General features: G+C 38.3%; 1 protein-coding gene across 1 annotated transcript in view; it reads left to right on the top strand.

The window, feature by feature from the left end:
* mindy3 (MINDY lysine 48 deubiquitinase 3) overlaps positions 1 to 14324 on the top strand; it is a 68605-nt gene extending 54281 nt beyond the window's left edge. The window contains exon 11 of the mRNA XM_048607881.1: positions 14210 to 14324. Within this exon, the coding sequence (XP_048463838.1) occupies positions 14210 to 14296 (87 nt within the window). The 3' untranslated portion in view covers positions 14297 to 14324. The remainder of the gene's footprint in view (positions 1 to 14209) is intronic.
* Positions 14325 to 15218: the final 894 nt, after the last annotated feature.

Raw genomic sequence — 15218 nt, 5'->3', positions numbered from 1 at the left:
AATTTTAGATAATAACCTTGGCTCTGTGTTTTTCCTTTCTGTGCTGTACTGAAATTCCAGAGAGTAAATGCAATCTGAACTCTGCATCAGTGTGCAACATGTAGAAATCTAACTGTTATTGGAGAAAGTAAATTAGTTATTAATTCCAGCATTAAAATATTTAGCTTGAAATATATTCATCTGGAGTTATCTTAAAAAAAACAGGAAGTTTTCCTACTTGTGCCTGATTTATAAGTTGGATTGTTTAGTCTTCATGAAGAGGCTAAAATTGTGTTTGGGTGAAAAAGAATGCAATCTTATAGTGACCATTTTATTTCTGAGCTCTGCAGGGCTAAATAAGGTAGTAAATTCAAAAGGAATAATGAATAAAGAAGTAAGGTAGTTCTGCACTAATAAGAAACAAATCTGCTATTTATGTACAATTGATTGAGTCCACACATTTGCAATAAGGGATACTGCATTTGTATCATATAAATTTGCAACTGACCTTAACAAATTGATCCATCCAGACTAATCCCGCCATCCAGCTCTTGGTCTGTCACCCTGTAGGTTACACAGCTGATACGCATATCCCAAACACTTTTTTTTTAAGCTGCTCACAGATGATGTCACAAGCTAGGCCTATCCCTAATTGCTCAGGGGTCAGCCACTTTGCTGTGAGTCTGAAGTCACCTTATAGGCCAGACCAGGTAAGGGTGGCAGATTAGTGAACCAGAAGGATTTTGACAGCTATCAACAGTCATAATATGGTGATAATTACCCTACCCTTTTTTCTAATTTCCAGAAATTTGTTGAATTACTATTTCATCATCTGCTGTGCCCCTAGAATTTTAGTCCAGGTCATGCATTATAATCTGGAATGTAACCACTACGTCATTGCTTCCACTAAATGTTGTGAAGAGTCTAATGATCTCCCTCTCTCTCCCCTCTTCTCTTCTCTCTCCCCTCCCCTCTTCTCTTTTTTCTGTTTTTCTCTTTCCCTTCTTCTCTTCTCTTCTCTCTTTTTCTCTCTCCTGACACCAGTGCAATCACACCTGTAGTGCAGTGATTTCAGCTGTGGCCTAACCTTTGATTCAGTTTTGGATCCAGCTTGCTACTTTTCCTTGAATCCCATGGACTTCTAAATTTTCATGATTGGTCTGCCTTGTGGGACCTTATTAAACCTTGTTAAAATCCATACTACTTCAAATGTACCACTCTCATTGACTCATCTTAAACTTTCTCAAAACATTTGACCATGTTAGTCTCTCACAACCTTTCTTTAACAAATCTGTGTTGTGGCTCGTAGCTCAGTTGGCTGGACAACTGGTCTGTGATGCAAGAGTGATGCCAACAGCATGCGTTCAATTCCTGCACTGCCTGAAGTTACCACAAAGGTGCCGCCTTCTCAATTTCACTCCTACCTGAGGCATGGTGTCCCTCAGGTTAAACTCACTACCGGTTGTTTCTCTCTGCTGCAGCCCTGTGGTTGTCGGGGAGTGTGGCAACTTTATCTTTTCAGTAATCCAGGACTCTAGGCTAGCTTTCTGGACATGGTTTGAATCCCACCGCTGCAGATGGTGAAATTTGAATTCACTAAGATCAGAAATTTATTACACAAAAATAAATGAACGAACTGTCTAAATATAGAAGATAGTTAGCATGATCTAACAGGTACAGCTAAACGAATGTTCAAACCTTTCCTCTTACCATGTTACAAATGCTGAAATCTAGAGAAATTGCATCTATCTGGACTCTCTTTAGTGTTCTACTGACTCCTGACAGTTTCCTTGCTATGGACTGTAAAGGCAATTTGATAATTCCTTTCCAAAAGCTCCCGAATCTGAAAGATCAGTTCTTGTAACTGGCCTGAAGGTTTCACAGATTAAATCCCTCAGTCCACTGATAGTGACAGAAGGGGTCATTTACTGTGCCGTCAGTCAGCACTGCAAAGAAATGACTTCTTCTTTGATGCTCAGTTTAATTCTGGCAGGGCCATTGAGATCCTACCTCATCACAGTTGTGGTTCGGACATGATTGAAAGAACTGAACTTCAGGTGCGAGGTGAGAGTGACTACCCTTGACATCATTACAACATTCAGCTGAACAAGGCATCAAGGAGGCTTAGCAAAATCAGAGTAATTGAGATTCGGGAAAAAGTTTTCTGCTTGTTGTTCAAGAAAAATGGCTGTAGTTGATGAAAATCCATCATCTCCGCTCTAAGAGATTACAACAGGAGTTTCTCAGGCTCGTGTTCTTGATACCATCATTCTCAGCTGCTCATCAATAATTTTTCTCCATTATAAAATCAGAAGTGGAGATGTTGATGATTGCAGTATTCATCACGAATCATGCCACCTCATATATACTGAAGCAGTCTAGACCCAATGAAGTGACACCTAGGCTTCAGTGCTAAATAGCAAGTAATATTTGTGATACACTCGTATCAGGCAACAGCCATCTCAAACAAAAGAGAATTTAACTATTGCCCCATTGCTAAATCCCACCCCCCATTATCAATATCCTGGGGTTATTACCGACTGTATGAACACTTTGGCAGCAAGAGTGGCTCAGAGGCTAGGAATTGTGTAACGCAGCTCCTGTCCTCCTAATGCATGCCCACCATCTACAAGGCCTAAGTCAGTTAGAGATAGAACACACTCCACTTGCCTGAATGCTGCAGCTCCAACAGCATTTTTGAAGCATAGCACTGCCCAAGGCACCCTGTCCACTACCCTCGCTGTTCACTACCTTCACCACCATCAAGGCTCCTTTGACAGCACCAAACTTTATCACCTGGAAGAACAAGAGCAGAAGGTAAATATCACCACCACCTAGAAGTTCCCCTCAAAGCCACACACCATCTTGACTTGGAATTAATTACTTTTTTTTTTAAACTGTCACTGGGTCAAAATTTTGGAACTTTTATTTATATCCACCATGGCATAGACCTACCTTACTTTTTATACCCAAGTGTAATATATTTGTTTTGTTTCTCATTCTCGATGTTTACAAGAAATTCTGGTCAACATTATTGCCTTATTTTATGGTGGATCTTAATCTGGATGTGTGATATACAACCTGAGTCAGAGAGAATTCTCTGGCAACAGTTAAAGTTGGATTGAGTTCGTCATTCTAGAAACCAGTATGTATTCTGTTTTTAGATGTTCTGGATGCAGTGTGTTTTTATTGGAACTATAATTGAGAGTTTGTTCAGCATGCCAGAAAAATCCTGAAATAACATTCTTATGAAGGTTCTTTTTTTTTTAAAAAGAAAAGTTTTAGATGGTAGATTGGGTTCAAGCAATTTGAAGGCAGTTGCAGGCTTCTGTTTCTAGAACATGCTGTACTAAACAGCATGTTTTACGTGATCAGTCATAGTGTTACTGTATTGCATTCTGAGTTTGAAGTCCATGTAAGGATTGTTTGAAATATGGAATGCATTCATCCAGTTGGCTAGAAGTAGTAGGTTTGAGTTTTTAAAGTTCGCAAGAGGAAAAGAATTTATTTTGGACAGGATGTAAATTCAGTCCTGACAACAATGCCTTTCATCCTTTCCTAGTTTTAGGCATGCATTTATAAGCTTTTTAATTGCGTTTAACATCACAATAAATAGCATAGAGATTGATTATGCCAATTATGCCTAATAGCATACAGCCTGGATCTGAACTGGAAGATTTGAAGCTTGCTCTGAAGTGGACTCCTTTGAATCCATTTGGTGAGCTGAGAGCATCTATCACAACTCTCTATTTTCAACGAATCAGTTTCAGCCCACTTACCTCATTATCAGAAGCTCTGTATACCCAATAGAAGGTGGTTCTTGACCGGCAATAGCCATGATCAGTGTTGTTAAGTTGGGATGAGCATTATTATTACTTTTGACTCCACATTTAAGCTGTACATAAAATGTGTCTGCATTTTGGTTGTGGCTAGTTGCTCAGCTCAGCTTGGTGGAAGGTTGTCTAAAACAGGCATTTTTAACGTTTGCAAAAGACCTGATTCCAAAAGGAAGTTAAAATTTAGGGATTGAACTTGGATTGTTCATTGCATCTCTCTCACATGTCACTTGAGCTTCAAGTAACTTTGTTGGGGAGAATTCTTAACTGTGCTATAAGTCAAAACACTCATGCTGACATTACAAAGGACATTTGTGAACCATTTATTTCTGTTAGTGCTTAAACATGAAGTTCTTAGAGCGAAGTTAAGTTTGTGGCTTTCTCGCACCGCTCAGTGCTTGACAACTTTTAGCAGTCTGCTGATTGGTTCCTGTTATTGCATTATATCCCATCCAGTGATTCTCAGCCTTTCATAATTTTTCAGATGAAGGTATCGGTTAAACTAACAAAATTGCCTTTTTCTCTTTCTTCTTGAGCTTACATTTTTCTCTTTGCTTTCTCCTTTCCCCTTCTCATTCTTTCATGCTTTTTGCCATTTTTCTCTTCACAGTTTGTCAATGCAGCAGACTGCCCTGCTCATATATGCATTAACGTGGCTGGTTAGTTGGGAAAGGAGCAGGTTGAGCTACTGAAAAATCACAGGAGCCTGAAGGTGGAACCAACTTGAAGAGCTGGCCATCTAAACTAGAGGTGGAAATAAATAAATTTAGGGAGAGATATTTATAAATCAATATGGGGGAGAAATGTAAACTTGCACACTTTGATTTTGAAAGCTGTAATCTAATAGAGTTTATTTCCTTTATAGCTTGTTTTTGCTTGGCCAGTATGTTCCAAATGCTTTACAAACCATGTGTATTTTGAGACCTATGGATTATACCAAACAACAGGTTTTACTTATATAAATATTTTGCTGTAACTGTGGCAGCAATAAAGCTACTCCTGGCCTCCAAATTCTATTTGGAATTTCCGAGCAATAACGTGAGCTGAAACCTTTGTTTAATATATAGAATTCCAAATTCTGAGATGTTAGTACTCAAGTTTTAGGGCTATTTTTAATCTCATCAATCTACTGTAGATTTGTGACTAATCCTGAGAAGAAGAGGAGCAGCCTGTTAACACGGAGATTTGCAAAATCACAGAAGTGTTTCAGCGCATATGGAAGTCATTTCAACCTTAACTCGTTAAATGAGCATCATTATCTACTGTCAATCTCCTGCTTTCTCGCCATACCTTTTCCCTTGCGCACACACTTTTTATTCAAGTAGTCATTCAATGCCCTCATTAATGTTTCAATTGAACCTATCTCCAGGCAGTGCATTCCATACCCAAACTACTTGCTCAGTGAAAAATTATTTACTCATTTCACCCTTGCTTCTTTTGCAAGTAACTTTAAGTCTATGCCATCTTGTTTGTGTTCCTTTTACGAATGGAAACAGTTTATCCCAATCTACTCTGAGTTGCCCACTCATGATTTTGAAAACCTTTAATTGACCCTCCTGTAAACCACTATCTTTCCAAGAACAGTCCTAACTTCTCAATCTATCCTCATCACTCATGTTCCTCCTCCCTGAAACCATTCTTTGGAACTGCTTCTGCTCTCTCTGCAGTGTGTTCACATTCTTTATAAAATATGTTGCCTAGAATTGTGCACAATACTTCAGCTGAGTTCTAGCAAGTGTCTTATACAAATTCAACATCACCTTCTTGTTCTTGTACACTATGCCCTATATACTTTATTTATAACTCCTACCTGTCCTGCCATTTTCAATGATCTGTGCAATCAACACCCAGATCCTACTGCTCCCGCACATGCCCCCTACCATGTTTCTCCCCACCCCATCCCCTCCCCCAAAATTATATGCCCTATATTATATCATCTTCCAGTGTTCTTCGTACCAAAATGCATCACCTCATACTTGTCTGCTTTGGAACTCATCTGCCACTTATCTGCTCACTCATCCAATTTATCTATCCTTCTGGAGTTCTATACTGTCCTGTTCACACTTTACAATTCTTCCAAGCTTTGTGTCATCTGTAAACTTTTTGAAATTTCCCCCTGAAAACCAAGATTTACTTCGTTATATATCAGGAAAAGCAAGATTCCCTGAAGAACTCCATTACAAACCTTCCTCCAGCCCAAAAAATATCCTTTGCTCATTACTCTGTTTCTTGTCACAGTTAATTTTATATCCATGTTGCTGCTGACTCTTATTCTGTGATCTATAACATTCATCACAGGTCTCTATTAAATACCTTCTGAAAGTCCATGTGCACCTCATCAACAGTGTTATCCTCATCAAACCTTCCTGTTGCCCCTTCAAAATATCTCCAAGTTTATTAAACTCTTGCCAATCAACCCAACATTATCCGTGTAACTAATAATTCTATCCTAAATAATTGTGTCTAGAAGTTAACACTGAAATTAAACTGACTATTGGATCAGAGGGGATAATTGTTTACTTTGGTTATTTTCTCCTTTTCTGCCATTGCTGACTTTTCAACAGTACCGATGCTTACAGGTCAAGAATATCTGGTTTTTACCCAGTGCTTTACACTGCAGATTCATGTAGTTAACATTATTTGCTTACAAAAAAGAATAACTAAATTGCAAAAGTAGTTATAAACTGTATAGATATTGCAAACCAGGTGGTCTAGTTATGCCACTCCTATTGCGTGAACCTTTAATGTAAGGACTGCAGAGTTGTGTGTGTGAACATTAAGAATAGTGAGAGACAACTGGTGGTGAGTTTAGCCTGAAGGTCCGTGAGATCAAAGATATTTGAGCAGAAGTAGGCCATTCTACCCAACGAATTTGCTTGCCATTCGGTGAAATCAAGACTGATCTAGTAATCTTTAACCTTATTTCTATTTCTCACCTATTTTTGCCATTAGCTGTAACTGTTCATTTATATCCCTTCGTATTACCTTACCACTCCTTTTGCCTTTTCTATGGGGACATCCTTGCCATGAGTATGACTTGGTCTTCATTCTGTTCGCTTTCAGTCAACCAACCCCCAGCCTTTCTAACATAATTAAAAACTTTTCTAGTGCTGTACAGCTTTTATAAAAGGCCTTCCAAGCCTGCGCCAACCCATTTTGCCCCTCCATAAAACTCTGTCTTCACTTACAGGATCCATATCCTTGTATTCCCTTCCTATTCATATATTCGTCCAAGTGCTTCTTGAATGCTGCTATTGTCTGCTTCCACCACCACCTCTTGCAACGCATTCTAGGCACTCACCACCCTTTGTTTTGAAAAACCTGCCTCTCTTATCTCTTTTAAGCTTGCCTCCTCGCACCTTGAACCTGTGTCTCCTCGTAATTGACCCCTCCACCCTGGGGAAAAAGCCTCATTTTCCACTCTATCCATGTCATTCACAATCTTGTAAACTTCCATCAGGTCGCTGCTCAACCTCCTGCGTTCCAATGAAAACAAACCCAGTCTATCCAACCTTTCTTCATAGCTAAAATCCCTCATACCAGGCAATATCCTGGTAAACCTTTTCTGTACCCTGTCCAAAGCATCCACATCCTTCTGGTAGTGTGGTGACCAGAACTGTATGCAATATTCCATTTATGGCCTAACTGAAGTCCTATAAAACTGCAGCATAACTTGCCTATCCTTATACTCGATGCCCCTTTCAATGAACCCAAGCATGTCATAAGTCTTGTTTTACTACTTTATCTACCTGCCCTGTCACCTTCAGTGATCTGTGGACCTGCGCACCCAGATTCCTCTGCATATCTATACTCCTAACAGTTCTACCATTCACTGTACAATTTCCACCTGTACTTGACCTTCCAAAATGTATCACCTCACATTTATCTGGATTAGACTCCATCTGCCATTTTTCTGTTCATGCCTCCCATTGATCTATATCCTGCAGTATCCTCCTCACTATCTGCAACTCCTCCAATCTTTGTATCATATGCAACCTTACTAATTAGACATGCTACGTTTTCCTCAAAATAATTTATGTAGAGGTCCCAGCACTGATCCCTCCATTCCAAAAAGCATCTTTCCAGCGATATCCTCTGTCTCCTATGACTAAGCCAGTTCTGTATTCATTTTGCCAGCTCACCCCGATACCAAGTGACTTCACCTTTTGTACCAGTCTACTATAAGGGACCTTGTCAGAGGCTTTAATGAAGTCCATGTAGACAACATCAACTGCTTTTCCCTCATCAATCATCTTTGTCACTCAAAAAACTCAATGAAGTTAGTGAAGCATGATCTTCCCTGCGCAAAACCATGCTATCTATCGCTAATAAGTTCATGTGCTTCTAAATGTGTATAGATCTTGTCCCAGAGAATCTCTGCCAATAATTTCCCTACCGCCAACGTGAGACTCCCAGGTCTGTAACTTCCAGGAATATCCCTGCTCTCTTAATGGGACAACATTGGCTATTCTCGAGTCCTCTGTGGCCACAAAGATGTCTGTCAAGGCTCCAGCAATTTGTTCTCTTGCTGGTTCGACTCAAGGATACCAACAATTAATTTATTTAGCAGCCCACCAAGCTCAATTTTTCTTTCTTTTAACTAAGAGGACTATTTTGAGAATGAAAAGCAAAACTACAGATGCTGGAATTTCTGATACAGAAAATCCTGGAAGCACTCAACAGAACAGTAACTATCTATGGGAAGAACAGATGTGTTAATGTTCTGTATGTCAATATTCCTCTGATGTCTTTCATAGCTATAGTGGAGTCACTTTATCTTCTCTGAACATTCTTGCTCTCAATAAGACAGCTGGAATCAGATGTGAAAGCCAAGACTACCTATTGGAGCATACATCCACATCATATATTTGCAGTGTGTGAATGATGGACTAGTGTTGAGGCTGGCATAGTAAGTTTTAAGTAAGAGTTGCTGAAATACTTGAACTTAAACCTGCCTAGGTTTTTTCTCAATCTAATTTGTATGCATAAATTTGAGACACTTGCATGGTGTACACTAGTGAACAACCATTAAAGTATTTTATAAACCTAGTAATACCAGCAGACCGTTGGGTTCACACTTGACCCAGAATTTGAATATTTGATTCAGGTACTACCTCTGTAAAATACCAAAGAAATGCTCAGTAGTGCTGTTTCTCAAACAAAGCTTTGCACTGTGATCTGTGCAAGTGAATGTAAAAGCTGCTGTGGTATCAGTCATGGGAGTTCTCACAATGTCCTATCAACCATTTATGTCAGAATCATCATCATCAAAGACATTGATTAACTACTACATTTTTGCGGGACTTTGTGGAGCAGAAATCCACTGCTGCGGTTTCAGATGTGATGACAATTCAGAAGTAATTCATTGGCTCATAAACACTTGAGGACTTGCTTAAGTATGGGGCAGAATGTATGATAGCTATGTCACTGCCAGGTTTTTTTATTTATCTATAGGGATGTGGAGAACACGAGCAAGTTGATATTTATTGCCTATCACTAGGTCTTTAAGTGAGTCCTACATTAGTCTCTGCAAATTTTCTTTAATAAACCAACTGGTATTCTACAGTTCTCTTTCTAGTGAATGGGGAGAAACGAAGCTGAATATGACTCGAGGCTCCTGTTCATGTATTTGCTGTGCGTAAACTATTATTCAGTAATAATTTGAATTGATTGTCTGGAGTCTTGAGATGCCTTAAATCATAGATTCCCTACAGTGTGGAGCCAGGCCCTTCGGCCCAACAAGTCCACACCACACCTCAGAGCATCCCACCCAGACCCATTCCCCTGTAACCCACCTATTCTACACATCCCTGAACACTATGAGCAATTTAGCATGGCCAATTTACCTAACGTGCACATCTTTGGACTGTGGGAGGAAACCGGAACACCCGGAGGAAACCCACACAGACAAAACAGTAGAACTTTTAGTGCCTTTGGTACAGAACTTTGCAAAATGGTGTACACACTGGAGCTTCAGACATGCATATCAATGTGACCAATTTGTGGATCTCACAAAAGTACTTGCAGTAGTTAACAGTCAATGAAATACTTTTGAAATAGGGTCTCTGTGTAATGCAGGAAATGTGGTGGCCAATCTGCACATAGCAAGCCATCTCAAACATCAGTGTGATGATACTCATGCAGTCTGATTTTATTTTTTTAATGATGATTAAAGGATAAATATTGGCTAAGACAGTAGGGAGAATCTCCTGTGCTCTTTTCAATAGTGCTGTGGGGTCTTTTGCACCCAAGTACACAGATGGGACCTTAGTTTAAAGTTTCATCTGACACGCACCATTTTTGATAATATAGCAATCGTAAGTACAGCACTATAGCATCCGTTCTGGAGTGTGACTTGACGACAGCCTTGTGACTAAGCGCTACCAACTGAACCATGACTGACTGACTGGTATGGACTAAAAATTGGATACTTCATGTTCATACTTAAATTCCTGAAACCTGTTTGTCAAGCCTAATTAAAATTCTATTTTAAGAACCCCAACACAATGTCTGTCCTTAATTTGAGCTTGGCCAGCAGGTTCAGACTGTTTCAGTGTCCTTGGTTCGAACATATTCAATGAAGGTGGACAAAGATGCCAGTTTATTTTGGATTGTATAATTCTGCAGAATATCCTTCAAGAAAAGCAACATTTCTATCTATCCTCCTCTTATGATACTTACTTGGTTCGAGAATAGAGAATCGTTGTGTTGTCAACAGATGTAATCTAAAATTTCTTAATGATCAGTGAGCTGGAAAACAGCTAGATTTATTTTCCTCTTCTATTGCATAAATGTACATTGAATAGTGATGCTGTGTCAAATTTTCATTAAATTGTATTCCCAAAGTTCTATTTCTTGTAACAGAAAGCAAATAACATTGTCACTTAAGGTGTTGTAGTGTATTTCACTTCAATCTCCCATACCTTCTCACATTTTATGTAATCTGTACGTGAAACTATTTCACCCCACGTGAATTCCAAATCATTTTAATCTTATGTATTTTTGACACTTGATATTTATTTTCAAAGTTGATTAAACTTTATAGTTGGTTTTAGGTCATTCCAATTATTTAGGAGTAAATAATTTTCAATTCAAATCATTTTTGGCCAAGCGCATTTTCCAAGTATTGAATTAGAACTGACATTCATTAACCCTCATACTAGACTAGTGCATAGACTCTAAGAAACATGATGGTTTTAATTTTATTCGTTCATTTCATGTGGTGTCACACTGGGCCAGCATTTATTGCCAATCCCTAGTTGTTCTTGAGAGTAAGAAGGTGAGCTGCCACCTTGAACTACTGCGGTTCCATGTGGATATAAAATTGGCTAAAGGGCAGAAAGCAGCATAGTGATGAATGTTAGGCCATGCAGCATCAGAGGAGCAGGAAAGCTGACGTTTCGGCTCAGGACCTGAAGAAGGGCCCTGACCTGAAACGTCGTCTTTCCTGCTCCTCTGATGCAGCCTGGCCTGCTGTGTTCATCCAGCTCCACACTGTGTTATCTCTGACTCCAGCATTGGCGGTTCTTCCTATCTCCTAGTGATGAATGTTGTTTTTTTCCAGGACTGGAGGGAGGTATATCTAAGGAGGGATATGCATACCTTGGAAGCAACATAGCAAAGGTTCATTCGATTCTTTCATATGATGAGAAGGTTTCTTAACTTTCCTATATTGTCTGGAAGTTAAGAGATTGAGAGATGAACTCATTGAAGTATAAGATTCTAAAGGGCTTGACAGAAAAAGACAGGTTGTTTCCATTGGTCGGAGGATCTAGAGCACAGGAAATAGTCTCAAGATAAGCAATCAATTATATATTACTGAGATGAGAAATTTTATCACTCATGGGCTTATAAAGCATTGGAATTCTGGACCCTAGAGGGTTATGGGTGCTCGCTGAACAAATTTAAAGGTGAGAGGTGTGTACAGGAAATGCAGTTATGAAGGGTCTAGGCCTGAAATGTCCTGCTCCTATGATGCTGCTTAGCCTGCTGTGTTCATCCAGCTCTACACCTTGTTATCTCGGGCTCAAGGTGCAGTCTGGTTTACTCCTATTCTTATGTTATTATGCAGTGGTGTTTCTCAGGGATCTGTATAATGCTCTTGTATTAATAACTTAATATGCTCAGCGTAATTTCAAAGTTTCCCTACGGCACAAAACTCAAGTATAGTAAGCAATGAAGAGGTTGTAACATACTTCAGGTGGATAGATTCATGAAATGGGGAGAAGAAAGAGAGATTAAATTTAACCCATCCATGCTGTGAGACATTTTTCTGTGGAGAGTGAATAAAAGACAATATGAACTAAGACAAAATTTTAAAAGATATGGAGAATGCAAAACTTATAAGGTTTACTATTTGGTTTATCAGATCTGATTGATATGAATTTTGTTTTGACAATGTTTGAGGACACGTCAAGTTTCTTGCATGCAGAATTGAAGAGGTAGAGAATGGCTTGCAAATCCAGTGCAGAGTGGGCAGTGGCAGTGCAGCTATTCCCAAACTATAGGTCAAGTACGTCTTTAGTTTTGGCAAGGAGACAATTAGGGTTAGAGTTTTCCAACTAAACAGTATTTAATACTGACAACTGAAGACAATTTATTTTTGAGGTGAATAGCCAAAAGACAGGTATATTGTAAATAGCAAGTCGGTTATCTCTCAGCCCTTGTTTCACACCAGTCCAGATTTCGATGGATCTGAAACAGATGCCTGTCATGTCATTTATGAAACAATTTACAGGATTGCAGTGATCTTTCTTACATCTAAGACTTTGGAGCACTTTTACAAGGCCTTGCCCTATCCTGTCTTGCATAACTTCACCCTCTTGCCCACGCCCCCGTTTTAAAAAAAACCACCCCACTTTGATGTCATTTATAGAGTTTGGAAATTTTTTTGATTCTACAGTTAAAATCATTTGTGTAAATTGTGAACAGCAATGGTCCTAATAATGATTCCTTTATTCCCACACTGCAATCCATTTATTCCCTTACTCCATGTTATATGAATGTATTCATTATCGGACATCTTATCAAAGGTCTTCAGAAAATACAAGTGATTTATGTAGCCTGCATTATCATTGTACTTGATCTTTGAATTTTTAAGAAGTCAAAGGAGGTTAGTCAAGCAAGAATTTCCACTTTGGAAGTCACGCTGGTTGTTCATTATAATCTTATTTTTTTGTGTGTTCATCCACTCACTTTGTGGGAGTTCCATCTTTTCTGTCACTGATGTTAAGCATTATTGGGCATGTTCTATCCCGCTTAAAAATACTGTCTTTGATGCTGCACCTTTTTCTAACATTTTTACATAAACACTTTGGCAGTATATCTAAATGCATTCTCTATCACAACATATTAAAATTAAACTAGTAAAAGATGAACTGTAACAGTGGGACCATATTCATATTGTCAATATGAGAGACGCATACAGCACTTCACAAAGTACAGCTAGATTTCATTGTTAACTGTTTACAAAAAGTGTGTTCTTGGAATTTGTTTCTAAATATCGCAGTTAATGTACAGTTATGGAAAAAGAAGGGCTTTGTTCCAAGGTGTGTTACATTTTTTTTTTGCCATAGCATACATTTTAATCATAAATGGTTCCATTAATTGTCAAATACATCTATTTGGCAGTAAATGAAACTGCACATACTTTTGCTGAAAAAGACAGAAGCTTGGAGAAGTACCACTTAAAATGTATTTATTTAATGCCAAATCCAGGTTGTCTGAAGGCACTGAACACTGGAAATGATACCCAGAAGACTTAAACCAGATTGCAGAAATAGTGTTCCGATGACTTATAGCTATCGTCAGTGATAGAAACCAAACAGAATATTTCTTTATTTTGGTGTGATTCTTATTTTATTTCTATACTTCAAGAAATAATAATGAACCTTGGTTTGTAGTTGTATATGAGAAAGTAAACTGGTGGATGATGTTGAGATTTTTTTGTTGTTCTGACGTGAGTAGGATTTAATTTTGTAATGTTTCATTTAATTGCTGACGACTATTTTTAACCTTGCACACCAGTTTTAGAAATTTAATTTGCAGAAATGGAAGTTGTGTTGTTTTAGGGAGTTGAGTTGTCCTCCCTTTCTGAAACATTTCCATGCCTCCATCAGTCACCAACTTGGCCCCTGTTGAATTTTAAGTGGGCAAAAACATTTTACTGATATTTACCTAAACTTCAGGAGTCCAGACATTAGACCCCTGGTGAGCCCTACAATCTGCCATTCAGCAAGTGTGAATTAAAGCCTTCATTTCAATGTACAAACATATTATTTTGCTGCTAGGGTTCCTATGTGCAAGACTCATGCATATTCATGTCTACATTTTTCTGTGTTTTAAAAGAAAAAAATACCAAAAATAACTGCAGATCATTATTTCTTTCATTCTAGGAAATGTCCTTAGTTGCTCCAGAATCTCCTTGGGAACAGGCAAGAAGAGTATTCCAAACATATGATCCTGAAGGTAAAATTGTTTAACTTTTGTTATATTTCTTGTAAATGTCCGGTAAAGTACGATTCAATGCTTGATATATTTTTCCACTCAAAAATCATACTCCATGCAGTTTGTAAGAGCAGACATTGTTATAGTCATTTCAGATTTGATCTGAGAAAACTGAAGGTACAAATTTAAAGTGTAAATAAAAATACAATCTGTGACTGGATCTGTAATTTGTTTCAGAACAAATCTGTGTTAATCCCTTTCTGAAGTTCTTTGCCTTATTTATGATAACTGCAAATCAATTTTAATGAAGGTTGTATAATTAAGTATAACAAGTACATTGTCAGTTTGAGAAGTTAAGAATATATGGTAGTGACAGATGTGATATGGAATGAATTTCAAGTGTATAGTAGCAATGTATTTACTGAGTTCTGGCTTTTAAGAATACTTGAGTTAGCCATGCACAGAAAGTAGCAAAAGCTTGTGAATGATGAGGTGCTAGAACTTTTCTGTGGCATGTCTTAGTAAGAACTGGCTTGCTCTTCTCCCTCTGTCCTCCTTGTCAAGTGTATAGTTATACTCTTAACAAAGGCATAACCCAGGTTTCAGCAGCATGATCTATTTAATGATCCAAGAAGTTAATTGTTTTTTTAAGTTTTATTAATGTTTTTGAGTTTAATCTGCCATGCTCGGTCTATATTTGGCAGCTTGTGTTTTAAATTTCAAATAATGTAATTGTTCTTAGCTGCTTATAGTTTTGAGAATGATTCTTAATATCTTATTTCTGAGAGAGTGCAGGACAATGAACAGGTAACTCCCTCTTTAAGTTGCTTTTATTACTGAATGTCTTGTACCTGTTAGGACTCTTTGCATTTCAAAATTGAGTTGAGATAGAGCTTCCAGAAGCTTGCCTAAGGGGACCAGAGCAGCCATATAGTGCATAAGAATTGGCAGTGAAAT

The sequence above is a fragment of the Rhincodon typus genome, chromosome 2 (assembly GCF_021869965.1).
Source record: "Rhincodon typus isolate 14 chromosome 2, sRhiTyp1.1, whole genome shotgun sequence".
Classification (NCBI taxonomy): domain Eukaryota; kingdom Metazoa; phylum Chordata; class Chondrichthyes; order Orectolobiformes; family Rhincodontidae; genus Rhincodon; species Rhincodon typus.
This window is presented reverse-complemented; position numbering and strand designations above follow the sequence as displayed.